The 12,612-nt window shown below is 38.1% G+C and overlaps 1 protein-coding gene across 6 annotated transcripts in view; it reads left to right on the top strand.

Annotated features, from left to right (window-relative positions):
• The window catches only part of mttp (microsomal triglyceride transfer protein), a 71,230-nt gene that overhangs the window by 30,011 nt on the left and 28,607 nt on the right, over positions 1-12,612 (top strand). For all 6 annotated transcript variants that reach the window (XM_069925619.1, XM_069925616.1, XM_069925617.1 and 3 more), the window contains 2 exons: positions 6,614-6,721; positions 11,180-11,296. In XM_069925619.1, the coding sequence (XP_069781720.1) occupies positions 6,614-6,721; positions 11,180-11,296 (225 nt within the window). The remainder of the gene's footprint in view (positions 1-6,613; positions 6,722-11,179; positions 11,297-12,612) is intronic.

The raw sequence follows: 12,612 nt of genomic DNA, 5'->3' as shown, positions 1-12,612 counted from the left end.
TCCTTGGAGGTAAGAAATTTTGAGGGAATCTGAGGGGACCCAGAGAGTAGTGAAAACTGTCTGAAAGAATGTTTTCCCAGAAACACTAAGGAAATCAAGTGCATATATTGTTTTTACAAAATTTTGCAAATGAACAAAAACAAATGACTTCAAATTTACAAAGACTTAATCATGGAATTAAAATAATTATATTTCCACCTATCATGCCTGTGGAAGTTCTTTGAAATTCCAGTCCATTTTGTTGCATTTGGTTCTCTTTCCCCAGATCCCTAATACATTTGTCCTTCAAGACAAGCTCAGTTTCCCTTACAAGGGTTTTACTAAATCTATTTCCAAAAATGGTCTCAACCAGCCTTTGTGGGAGCACCAACTTACGGTGGATTATTTTGATTTCAACTTCCAATTCTCAATGTTTAGAGCACTGGTCTTGTAAACCTGAGGTCATGAGTTAATTCCTCGTTGGAGCCTCATTTCTGTGAGGGGCTCTGGACAAGTGGTGGCTCACTGTCTTTCTTATGGCAGACAGTTAAAGAATTTCATATCTGTTACATTCTAAATGTAGTATGACATGACAATAATGGAACCTTTACCTTTAGAATGGCGGAAGCAATGCTGACAGCATTTAAGAAGTATCTAAATCAGCACTGAAATCACTTAGTCATAGAATACGAAGAACTGGAATATGGGATTAATAGGAATGGAGTGCACTGGTCTGTTTGGGCTAAATAACCTGTTTCTATACTTTGTGACTGCGCTTGGCTTTAATATCATAATTAACTTACACTAAATAACATGATGTGTAATAATTAGACAAACAGGTGAGTGAACAGCATTGTTAAGAAACTGATTATCAGTATATATTTAGTAATAGGTCAAAATTCAGTACAGTGACATCTCCTTTTTCGCTCTCCTCTGAGGTAGAGGATTAAAGACACAAGTCCTGATCCAGAGACTTGAACAAAACAACCTAAACTGGGTGTATCTGAGGGAGACATTAAACCATAATTTTTCAGAGGTGGGCTCAATAAACCTGTGTCATTCTCGAAGACCAGGGTTGTGTTCATTATCATATTGCAGTTTGTCAGAACATGTTTAGAAGTTGGATGCTATGTTTTATACATTACATCAATTACAGCATTTGTAAGGTACTTAATTGGTTCTAAAAGATTATCTTAAAAATGAAATTGAATATTAAAAATAGTTGAAGAAATAAATGTGAAGGGATATGAGGAAAGAACGGGGAGCAGGGCTAGTGGATTTCTTTTTGGAAGACCTGGCCTAGATTCCATCAAACTCATGCCAGCACCCAGGACAGATGTGGTACAGAGTAGTACAGCGAGTCAAGCTGCGGCCTCATAAATAAATAATCTTGGTTCTGGCCTAACCTCCAGGACTGTCTTTGTGGAGATTGGGCATTCTTTCTGTAATCACATGAGTTTTCTCCGGGTGCTTGAGTTTCCTCCCATATCCAGAGATGGGTGTTAGTAGGTTAATTGGCCACTGTATGTTTCCCTTTGCATGTAGGTGAGTAGTAGAATTTGAAAGGTGGAGCAGAAGTTGTTGAGAATAGAATGATGAGGTAGGATTAGTGTAAATATGGATGCTTGCTGGTTGGTGGTGACTTGGGGGCCGAAGGCCCTGACTCTGTATTATATCTCTCTCTGATTCCAATCCCATAAATCTCACTTCACTCTCCTCATCCTTCCTGCCCACCCCCTCCCCCATCCTCCCAGACTACCCACCTACCTTATGGACCATTTATAGTAGCTAACTGTCTTAATGCCTTTAAGAGGTAGAGGAAACTGAAGCTTCTGGGGAAAACCTACATAGTCACAGGGAGAATGCGCAAACTCCAATTAACACAGTGCTGGAGGTCAGAATCGAACCTAGGTCACTGAGCTTGAGACACCTGCACTACCTATATTGGCTCTCTGCCATCTTTCTGTACTATTCTGTAAAACTATTTTGAAAAATAAATATGGTTGTGAAATATGTCATTGAAAATTAGGGTTGTTTTCTTTTAAATTCATGCCAAGTGCCAAAGCAGTATGAACAACTTTGAATTTAGTATGCCCAGAGAACAAAATATAAGGCAATAGCTGTTGGGATGTCTTAAAGCTCTGCGAAGAAATTAATAAAACCCTGCAGAATTATATTGAATATAAAACAATATGGTCAAGGCATTTTATGTTATTTCTTTGAATAAATAACATTTGGATACCAGAAGAGGACGTAACTTAGAATGAAAAAGAGTTTCATCCAAAAGTCATGAAGAATATTAGGATGCCTGGAGAGATCAAGGCATGGAATGGGCTCAAAAATAGAGTAGATATACAAACCACCAATTTACATCAGGGTGATTGGGTAATGCTTTTAGAAACGATGCAGGCTACTTGTCTGGGTAAATGGGCCACAGTGGATCAAATATTTGTCTCCTTTTCTATGCGACAATCTTGTAGCTATGTTAAATCAATTCTTTCATAATGTACTTTCAAAAGAAATCTGTCAGCAATGAACTGTTTACTGTTGTAAGTAGTACCTTGATCTCCTAGTCATTATCTCACCAATTTGATCAGGGAGTTGAAGTAGTAACATCTCGATTGGGATTAACCAATGAGACTGTGACACTTGAAGCTCAATAAGCAGAGAAATGCTTATAGTATGCAGGAATTTGCCAGGCATGTGTATTCAAAGTTCACTAGAATTTACAGTCAATGGCCAGTAAAGAATGAGCTGTACAGTTACTGATCGTGTAACAGATTATCTTCTGTGTATTAATCAATTTTTTCAGCAAATAGTGCCATATCTATAGTTGGATACTCCAGTATTGAAAAAATTCCCCTAGAGCACCATTTCAATAGTTTAAAAAAATGGTGCTTTTTTGTATGTTACACACTCTCACATCAATTACATAAATATTAATGAAAGAGGTTAGAAAGGGAGGGAAGAATCTGTCAACTTCTCAGTTGGCATGGGAAGATGGAGCACTGTGAGCAGATGAACATATCAGATGACCAATGGTGCCATGAACCATGCAACTTTATTTAATAATGAGTGTAGTAGATACTGGTTCACACTTATTATTCATCCCTCATTGCCCCTGAACTGCAGGAAATGTCAATCACATGTATATATGTAGAGACATCTGTGGCTCTAAGAGGTATGGGATGGCACATTTCCTTCCCCGAAAGATCTGAGTGAACTAGGCTTTATGAGAATTCAGTAGTTGTACAGTAACCATTTTCTATTTAATTATTGGAAGTGTATTTCTCCAGTTGATTTTATGTGATTTGAACTAGTGTTTCCCAACCAGTGGTCTAGTTGCTCTATTCATCATGCCACCATACCACTGATAAAAGTTTAATGGATATGACCAATCAGACAGAGTGAGCAACCTGATTAACATTGGAGTAAATCTTCAAGTTGTGCAATTAAATTCATTGAGTGAAATTGACCAATCTAGGCTTCCTCATCCAAGGATCTTTACTTCAGTCCCAAGACACACATGCAAAATCCAGATTCAGGCTGAATCTGCGACAAGGTGGAACTGCTGGATGTTAATACTGATTACGTTAGTGTCCCTGCATCTTACTGGGCAACATGATCCCAGGGAATTTGACAAGAATATAAACAAGGTGGAGCATCAGTTGCAATCTTGTTTAAAGGCAAAGAAAATTCAAGAGGTTGCATGATCTGAAGCCTCTTGAATTATTGCGTATTTTAATAAAATTCCTTTGTAATAATTTCCTTCTCAATTAAAAATGATTCTGCAATAGTTTACAGGATAATTATGCTAATTGTAGTGAATGGAACTCTGGTTGCTTTGGAAATTAGTTTTACAAAACTCATTGAAAGCTTGCTAACTCAGCACCCGAATGGTGTACGCTAACCCAGTGACGCAATACTTGATAGGGTGTTAATTGCATGTTGAACAAGGTTCATCTGAATTGTTGGTTAAAGTTCAAGGCCTTGGCTCCAAGCGCATTCTAATTAGCAGACAGACTAACGTGGAAGTCCAAAAGACAGATATCGTCCTTCCATATTTTCTTATAATAGACGTTTAGGGTTAGTAGATTAAGTAGTCACGTGGATGTATTTGGGCAATGTATGCTCATGGGCTCTATCTCTTAATTAAAAATTAAATTACAAGGATCCCATTTTACCTCTGCTGGATTATAGAACAACCCCATTCTCCCACTAAACTTTCCTGTGACCTATTCTCCCCACAGTCCTATTATCTTCCCCCAGATGCTATAATCTGCAGGCAATTTATTTTGGCAATTAACCTACTATCTCTTCCGGATGACAGAGAAAACTGAGTCCATACCCATACAGTCACAGGGAGAAAATGCAAAGTCCAAATGGACAGCACTGGAGGTCAGAGTTGAACTCAGGATGCCAGAACTGAGAGGCAGCACCTCCGCTTCCTTTGCCACTGTTTCCTTTATTTTAAATTTAGACATACAGCACGGTATCAGGCCCTTCTGGTCCATGTGTCCATGCTGCCCAAATACAGCAATTAATCTCCAATCCCTGCACATTTTGAAGGATGGGAGGAAACCCATGAAGACTTGGAGGGAATGTACAAACTCCTTACAGACAGCGCCAGATTCGAGCGCAGGTTGTGGCATTGCAAATGTTGCACTACCACTGTGCTAACCCCTGCACTAACTGTGCTGCCCATGTCTTGTAGCATAATTTTTTTTAATGATTCAGCTCTGTTACAGGCCCTTCTGAGCCACAAGCCCACTCTGCCCAATTATACCCTTGTGACCAATCAAGATACTAAGAAACTGGAGCAGCTGAAGGAAATCCACGCAGCCACAGGGAGAACGTACACATTTCTAACAGACAGTAGCAGATTGAAAGTCAGGTTGCTGGCACTGTAATAGGATTGTGCTATGCTACCATGCCGCCCCAATTTTTAAAAATGGAAGATACATTTGTGACATTACAGTCACCAGTTTCATATTTAAAACAGAAAGTATCCCCCATTCTCTTTATGTGTAGTCCTTCTGGTAAACTCCCATTTTAACTCCTAAAGAGATTCATTGGGAAAAGCTATGACCTGAATATACCCAGATCTTAGTCTTTCCAGGGATTTATGGGGACAGAACTGGTAGATGATCTGTGAATCGAAATATTTCATCATAGTCTTGGTAAACATTCAAATTTCTCCTGTGCCTGTCCTAACTCATAGCCAGACTTGTTTACCCATTATCCATTATGTTTGATGATCTAACTTTTAGTCCAGAAGCACCAGTTTTAAAACTCTTGTAATTTTCAAATCATTGAATTACTTTGGACCCCCCACCTTCTCAAATTTTACTCATATAGTCAATAAAATATTGAGAGATTTCTGCATTCTTCTGAGCTTCTACAATTTTAATTTTCCACCAATATCATCTTCAACCACCTGGCCTGAAGCTCTGGAATTCTCACCCATAATCTTTCTTTCTTTCTTTAAGATGCTCTCTAAAATCCATTTTTAATCTGTTTGGATCTCTCTTTCTGTAACTGTCAATTTTTGTTTTATTAACAGTGAGGCAATGTGAGATGTTATTACTACAGTACTATAATTAGATTTTTGTTAGATGATCGTGAATGTGAAATTGTTATGGAATAAGTTAATAAAATTGTGGTTAAAATATATCTTAAAACGGCAAGATTTTAAGGTTTAGTTGTAAGCTCACATTTCACAAACAAACATATCATTTGCATGCAGGAGATATGCAAGGGGTAGACTTTGTGTCTACAGTTGGCTTTGCAGAGACAATGGAAAGTGCTTGTGAGAGTTTCACAAGCAGGTGTTAATGGACCAGCATGTTTGAACAGTGTCCGGACTCAATAACTGAGAACTCTTTTGCTTTTAAACTGGTGCCAGAGTTTTAAAATTTTTGGTTGAAGTTGTTGTCCCAAGAGGGGCCACGTGGTTTTGTAGAGAGAAAGCATCCACAGTTTGTGTGAAGGCTGCAAGTTGGCAGACCTGCTGCAAGGGCCTATTTCAAGATGGGTTTTGAGTTCTGAGTTCAGCCTATTCAAAATCTCTGTAATCAGGTGCCGAGGTTGTGGCTGGTTATTGTGTTTCTCCTAGAATAGAGAAAAAGAAGAACTCCTTGTGGTAACCTGGAAGAAGTGTTAACTTTTGGAAAAAGTTTTGGGAAAGTTTCTTCAGTAAGACACTTCAGTTGCTGATTGAAGGAGACCATTTTGTGTGTCCAATTAACAATTTCTCTCTGAAACCAACAAAGATCTTCCTAGGCTGTAACAACTTAAAGCACCAGAGCTTGGTGAATATAATATGTTTAATTCTATGCACAGAATGGAAGATTGCCTGATACCAGTGAACTTGGAGAAGTGAAAAGTGAAGGATTGGACAGTAAAAAAGAACTTTCCTGAACACATAAACATTACATACATGTGCGCTTAGAATTAGAAGAGGGTTAAGTTAATAGCAATGAGTTAAATATTGATCTTATTATTCTGTATTAAGAAAATAAAACCATTTTTGTTTAAGTAGCCACTGTCTTGGTGAATTTCTATTGCTGCTGGTTTTGAGTCCTTTGGGCTCGTAACAAAATCAACTATGACCTGCTTCTTTTCCATTCTCCAGGTGAAGACGTTTTACTCATTTTCAAATGAGCCAGTGGTATTTCAGAATATCAAGAGAGGCCTGGCCAGCTTATTCCAAGTCCAACTCAGATCCACAAGTATTAATGAGGTAAATATTTGATGCAGTACTCTTCATATCCTCAGAATAGTAGTGGGAGTAGAGGAGATTTATTTCAATGGTGGACAAGGTTTTGGAGAAGATCCAGAAATCCTCTCCAAGCATTTAGAGAGGCATAATCTGATTTGGGATAGTTAACATGGCTTTGTCAGGGGAAGGTCGTGTCTCACAAACCTGATTGAATTCTTTGAGGATGCAACAAAGCACATTGACAAGGGTAAAGCAATGCATGTTGTGTACATGGATTTCAGTAAGACATTGATAAGGTTCCCCATGCAAAGCTCATTCAGAAAGTAGGGGGACATGGAATCGGCAGTGTGGAGGAACTGTGAGATTTTGCGATCTGTGTCCATAGGACATTCAAGGCTGCTGCATGGGTTGATACTGTTGTTAAAAACCTATATAGAGTGTTGGCCTTCATTAGCTGTGGGATTGAGTTGAAGAGCTGTGAAATAATGTTGAACCAATATAACTGATATAAGACTTCTTTAGAAGTAAAACATGAAAGTCTGCAGACACCATGGTAGAAATAAAAACACAATGCTGGAGAAACTCAGCAGGTCAAACTGTGTACTTTATATAGCAAAAATAAAGATACATAACGAATGTTTCAGGCTTGAGCCCTTCGTCAAGGTATGGACCAAAATGCCAGCAGGTGCCCACTTACTTAGACCTCACTATAGGAAGGATGTAGATGCTTCAGAGAAATGAAGGATGTTGCCTGGATTGGAGAGCATGCCTAATGAGGATAGGTTGAGTAAACTTGCTCTTTTCTCCTTGGAACGAAAGATGAGGGGTGACCTGAAGATGATGAGAAACATTGATTGTGTGGATGGCCAGAGGCTTTTTCCCAGGGGGGAAATGGCTAACATAAGGGGACATAGTTTTAATGTGCTTGGGAGTAAGTACAAGGGAGGCATACAAGAGGCAAATTTTTCATACAGAGAGTGGTGGGTGCATGGAATATGCTGTGAGCAAAAGTGGAGGAGGCACATATAATAGGATCTTTCAAGAGTCTATTAGATAGGTACATAGAGCTGAGAGAAATGAAGGGTTATGCAATCAAGAAATTCTAAGAAGTTAGTAGAGTAAGTTATTAAGTTAGTACAATGCTGGGCCAAAGTTCTTGTACTATGCTGCAGATTTCTATGATGTATGTTCAATGAGAAAAATCATAATAGCATATCTAATTAAAATTTACTATTCTCTTCACTGTAATTTCTTTGTTTAAAGCAACAGGTGGGCGTTGCTGGCATGGCAGAATTTCGTCTCCATTCTTAATGAGCCTGGGAAATATTTATTTATTTGTTTATTTTTCTATTCCTTACATTATAATTTCCTCGTTGTGGCATTTTTACATGTTAAATACACAGAAATTATTGTTAATGTGTTATATATTTCTGAAAAGCTTTAGCAAGCAAGTCTTTCTCTGTATCTGTACATCGTAGTTGTGTATATCGACAATAAATGCTTCATTCATTCATTCGCGATGAGCTGCCTTCTTAAATAGCCTCTGCCTTGTTGATATTCCCAAGTAACTTTATGGGACATTTAAAGTCAATCACATTGTGTAAAGTAATGTAATGTCATTTTTCCAAAGAACATCATGTGGGTTGTTATTCAAGATTTCAGTAGCCCCATAGTCATTATGCTGTTCCTTTTATTCCAAGTTTATTTAGTTTGGCAGTTGTGTTTAAACAATCAACTATGCTTTGGTTTCCAAGCCTCCAATTTTTAAGCCTGGTAAAAATTAAAATTATTTAATAATTTATCACTGATTCTCTGTTTCGGGAGTTAATTTATTTAGTTCAGGATCCAACTGAACAAAGCAACTAGATAAGGGGACAGTTGACCTGTCAAGAGACTGACAGTGAAATGTTTTCTTAATAACACTTCCTGCCATTGTACTGGAGCTATTTTATCAATGTTGACATGCATTATGATGCCACAGTAATTTTGTGGGAATAGAATTTGTGACATTGCACCAGTTATGAATAGACTATAAACTCTAAAAGATTAGGATGAAATTCTGGGGAAATCCATTTGTTTCTATCTAGGATCTTCCAAAATACAATTTCCACATTCCAAGAAAAACTGATCTAATTTACTGTGGAGTCTAACTATCTGCCACTGGTTAGACTTGCTTTAAATCTTTGCTCACAAATTTACTGAATGCACTTGGTAATTCACAGTATTAACAGGTTTGCTTCAGCAATTAGACTGAAGGAGATAAATATTGAGTGAAAAATATTAGGAAGGTTAGTAGATGAATTAGAGTGGGTGATCAATGTCAGATAATGTAAAGAAAGTGAAAAGCTGGGGCGCAGAAGGTAGAAATAGAGGGCACACAGAACAGCTGCCAATTGCAATCTGTTCTACACCTCAACTTGATTGACTTCAGTGGAAGTCTGTTTATTTTCTGATTGCCTGGAAGTAGACAGATACTGGCTGACTAATGAGTGAGTCTGGGTTAGGTTCTTGAGAGGTAAGAGCACAAGATGAAACCTTTTTTTTTTGGATGGATTTCAGATTTATTGTTGGAGTACATTACATACATTACATTACATTCTTTTTTCCTACGGGCCAGGCACAATTACCTATTGGTCATGAAAAAGAAATGTATACAATCTACACATGTAAACAGATAACGAAATGTCAACAAACTGACTGCATACAGAGAGAGAGAAAAAATCAATAAAGTGCACAAATCCGAGTCCTTAAATTAGTCTGAGGCACCTCCATACTTTGGACCTTTTCTTTTTTTTTAATTTTTTATTTTTCACACCATAAATCACATTAGCCATGATATACACTATTTCTTTTTCACACATATACAGTGACTTTTTCTCCCCCCCCCCCTCCTCCCAAGCCACCCCCCCACCCCCCCCTCATCCATTTTAGGTATACAATCTAGGTTGCATTAAGCCAGTCAGACAATGTTGTCATTCAACAAAAATACACCAGAAATTCTACTGAGTCCATTCTTTTCTTTCCTTCTCCTTCCATCAACTTAGGTAATGTTTGTCCCCGGTAGGTTTTCGCTATTGTATTTAATGTAAGGCTCCTATACTTGTTCGAATATTTCAATATTATTTCTTAACCTATATGTTATTTTTTCTAATGGAATACATTTATTCATTTAAATTTAGTAGTTTCTTCCTTTTAATTTGGTTATGTATTCCATTAATATTTAAAGTCATATAGTTCAGCGTAGCCCTTTTATATTTTGTTTATCTTCTCTTTCCGTTTTTCCATCATTACCTTTCCTCCTTTTCCATTTCTGTTTTCTTATTTTCAACTCTTTATAAGACAACATTCCTACAACATCCAACATTTTCCTTATTCTCCTATTTCTATCTTATTTATCCCCAATCTCCCCTTCCCCTCCTGAGTTGTCCTTTATCCCTTGTCGGACAACCACATCTCCCCTCTCCATTTGGATTTGCGAATCCACTCGCAAGCGTCAACTGATTTTGCAGTGACTGCTATTTCCCCCCACCCCGCCCCCCCCAGAAAAGATTTCACTTTTCATATGTCACAAAGGTCACTCTTTTAATTCCCTCCTTATTCTCTCTATTCCATTACCTTCCCTTATTAATTCTTGTCTATACTATCTATATTTTCCTCTAAGTACAGATACATTCACGTATGCCCATTGTCTCTATTCACTCTTATACCTCTTTACCCGCATACATATCAATCGTGATCATTTTTACTCTCATTACCCGTCTTCATCCCTCAGTCTATTTTTGTCTTTACCCACATACATATCAATCGTGATCATTTTTACTCTCATTACCCGTCTTCATCCCTCAGTCTATTTTTGTAATTGTTCTGCAAATTTTCCTGCTTCTTCTGGATCCGAGAATAGTCTGTTTTGTTGTCCTGGAATAAATATTTTCAACACCGCTGGATGCTTTAGTATAAATTTATACCCTTTCTTCCATAAAATCGCCTTTGCTGTTTTGAACTCTTTTCTCTTCTTTAGGAGTTCAAAACTTATATCTGGATAAATGAAGATTTTTTGCCCTTTATACTCCAGTGGTTTGTTGCCCTCTCTTACTTTTTCCATTGTCTTCTCCAGTACCTTTTCTCTTGTAGTATATCTTAGGAATTTTACTACAATAGATCTTGGTTTTTGTTGTGGTTGTGGTTTAGAGGCCAATACTCTATGTGCCCTTTCTATTTCCATTTCTTGCTGTAGTTCTGGACATCCTAGGGTCTTAGGGATCCACTCTTTTATAAACCTTGAAGAATATACCGAACTGTGGTTCACAACTCTTGTGTGGATGTAAGTTTCTTCCCTCTAATGTTGCCCTCTAAATCTCTTGCCTTTTTTGTAGATAAAAACAGCTTCTACTCATTTTCCTCTTGTTTTCCATTTCCATTGTGTTTCTTTGTAATTTACATTTCAGTGCATCTGCTTACTCTTGCTCCTGCAACCATTAGGTTGATGTATCCGGGAAGTGCAAGGTTAATTACCAGGCACATCGTAACCAGGTAACCAAAGTGAAGAAATTAAACAGCTGCAAGGTGGCACAGAAAGGATTCACCAGTCACAGCAAGGTCAGTGTCAACAGTACATTTATCTCTTAGATTTCTAAAATTTGATATCTAAGTATATTACACACAGGTGTATTTATTCTTACAAAAGCTGGGTGATTTACGTGGAATGACACTAAATTTAGAACACAGAAATAAACATTCAGTACATCAACGTGTTTATTCTGTAGACAAGTTTGTTCTCACTTCAGTTAATCTCACTGCATCAATAAATCCTTCTATTCCTTTCTGCCTCCTGAATTTAAATACATCCATGATATTTTCTTAACAGCTTCTTCAAATGGCAAGTCCTAGAGTCTTACCATCTTTGGGGTAGAGACAATTTTGATTTATTAGTAGCTATCTTATATTTATGACTTCAGTTTTGTCCTCCCCACATTTAGAAACATCTTTCCTGCATCTGCCCTATTGAATCCTACCATAATTTTAAAGTTTTTTATTATTTAGGGGGAAAGATCCTATTCAATCTTTCCCAACAGCTGGCACTTGTCGTAAAGGCTTTTCAGGTCCAAGAACTTTTGTAGTCATTGCAACATGTCCATGCCTGAGTGCAGTGCTGCCGGACCTCACCAGAGAGCCGCTCCGGCACCTAATGGGGCACTCCAGCACCTCATTGCTCCATGTATTTCCCCCCCCCCCCACCCCACCCACAAGCTGCTGAGCACTATTTTAGATACTGTAAGGTAAAACATCATGAGATGGGAATGTGTAAGGAGTTACCCTGTACAGGGCTGTAACAAGAAGGGGAGGTGTCCTTGTACTCCTGTTAGGTAAAACATCATGAGATGGGAATGTGCAGGGCTGTAACAAGATGTGAATGCATCCTTGTACTTACAAGATAAGAGAGACATTGATGGATTGAGAGGCAGGAAGCTAGCAGGGAAAGGATAGCAACAGTTTTAGTCATTGGACAAGTAATGATATGATGATGTTCTAAGCACATATCCAAGGGTATAAAAAATCACCATTTTGCTGATAACGGCAGAATGCATTCTCCGACTAACATGGTTAGTCGCAAGTGTTACAATCCGGTAATAAAGAACAAAGAACCCTGATTTCGACTCAGCCTGGTGTTTGTCTCACTCATTCATGAACAAAGCAGACCTAACAATACACAAGGTAAGATACCTATTTCTTCCATGACCAGTCGTCCTCCTTTCTCATCCTACTATTCACTTTCAATTATACAATGCCAAATACAACTTAGCGGCTACCAAGGCCAAGTCTCACGAGACCTCTTTGTTGCCATTTTTGGTGAGCTACAGCACCTAAAACATTAGCGCTGCACCCCTGCCTGACTGTAATGTGTAAATAAATGC

Source organism: Narcine bancroftii, chromosome 3 (genome assembly GCF_036971445.1).
Source record: "Narcine bancroftii isolate sNarBan1 chromosome 3, sNarBan1.hap1, whole genome shotgun sequence".
Classification (NCBI taxonomy): Eukaryota; Metazoa; Chordata; class Chondrichthyes; order Torpediniformes; family Narcinidae; genus Narcine; species Narcine bancroftii.
The sequence above is the reverse complement of the archived record's forward strand: the minus strand, read 5'-3'. Positions and strand labels throughout refer to the sequence as shown.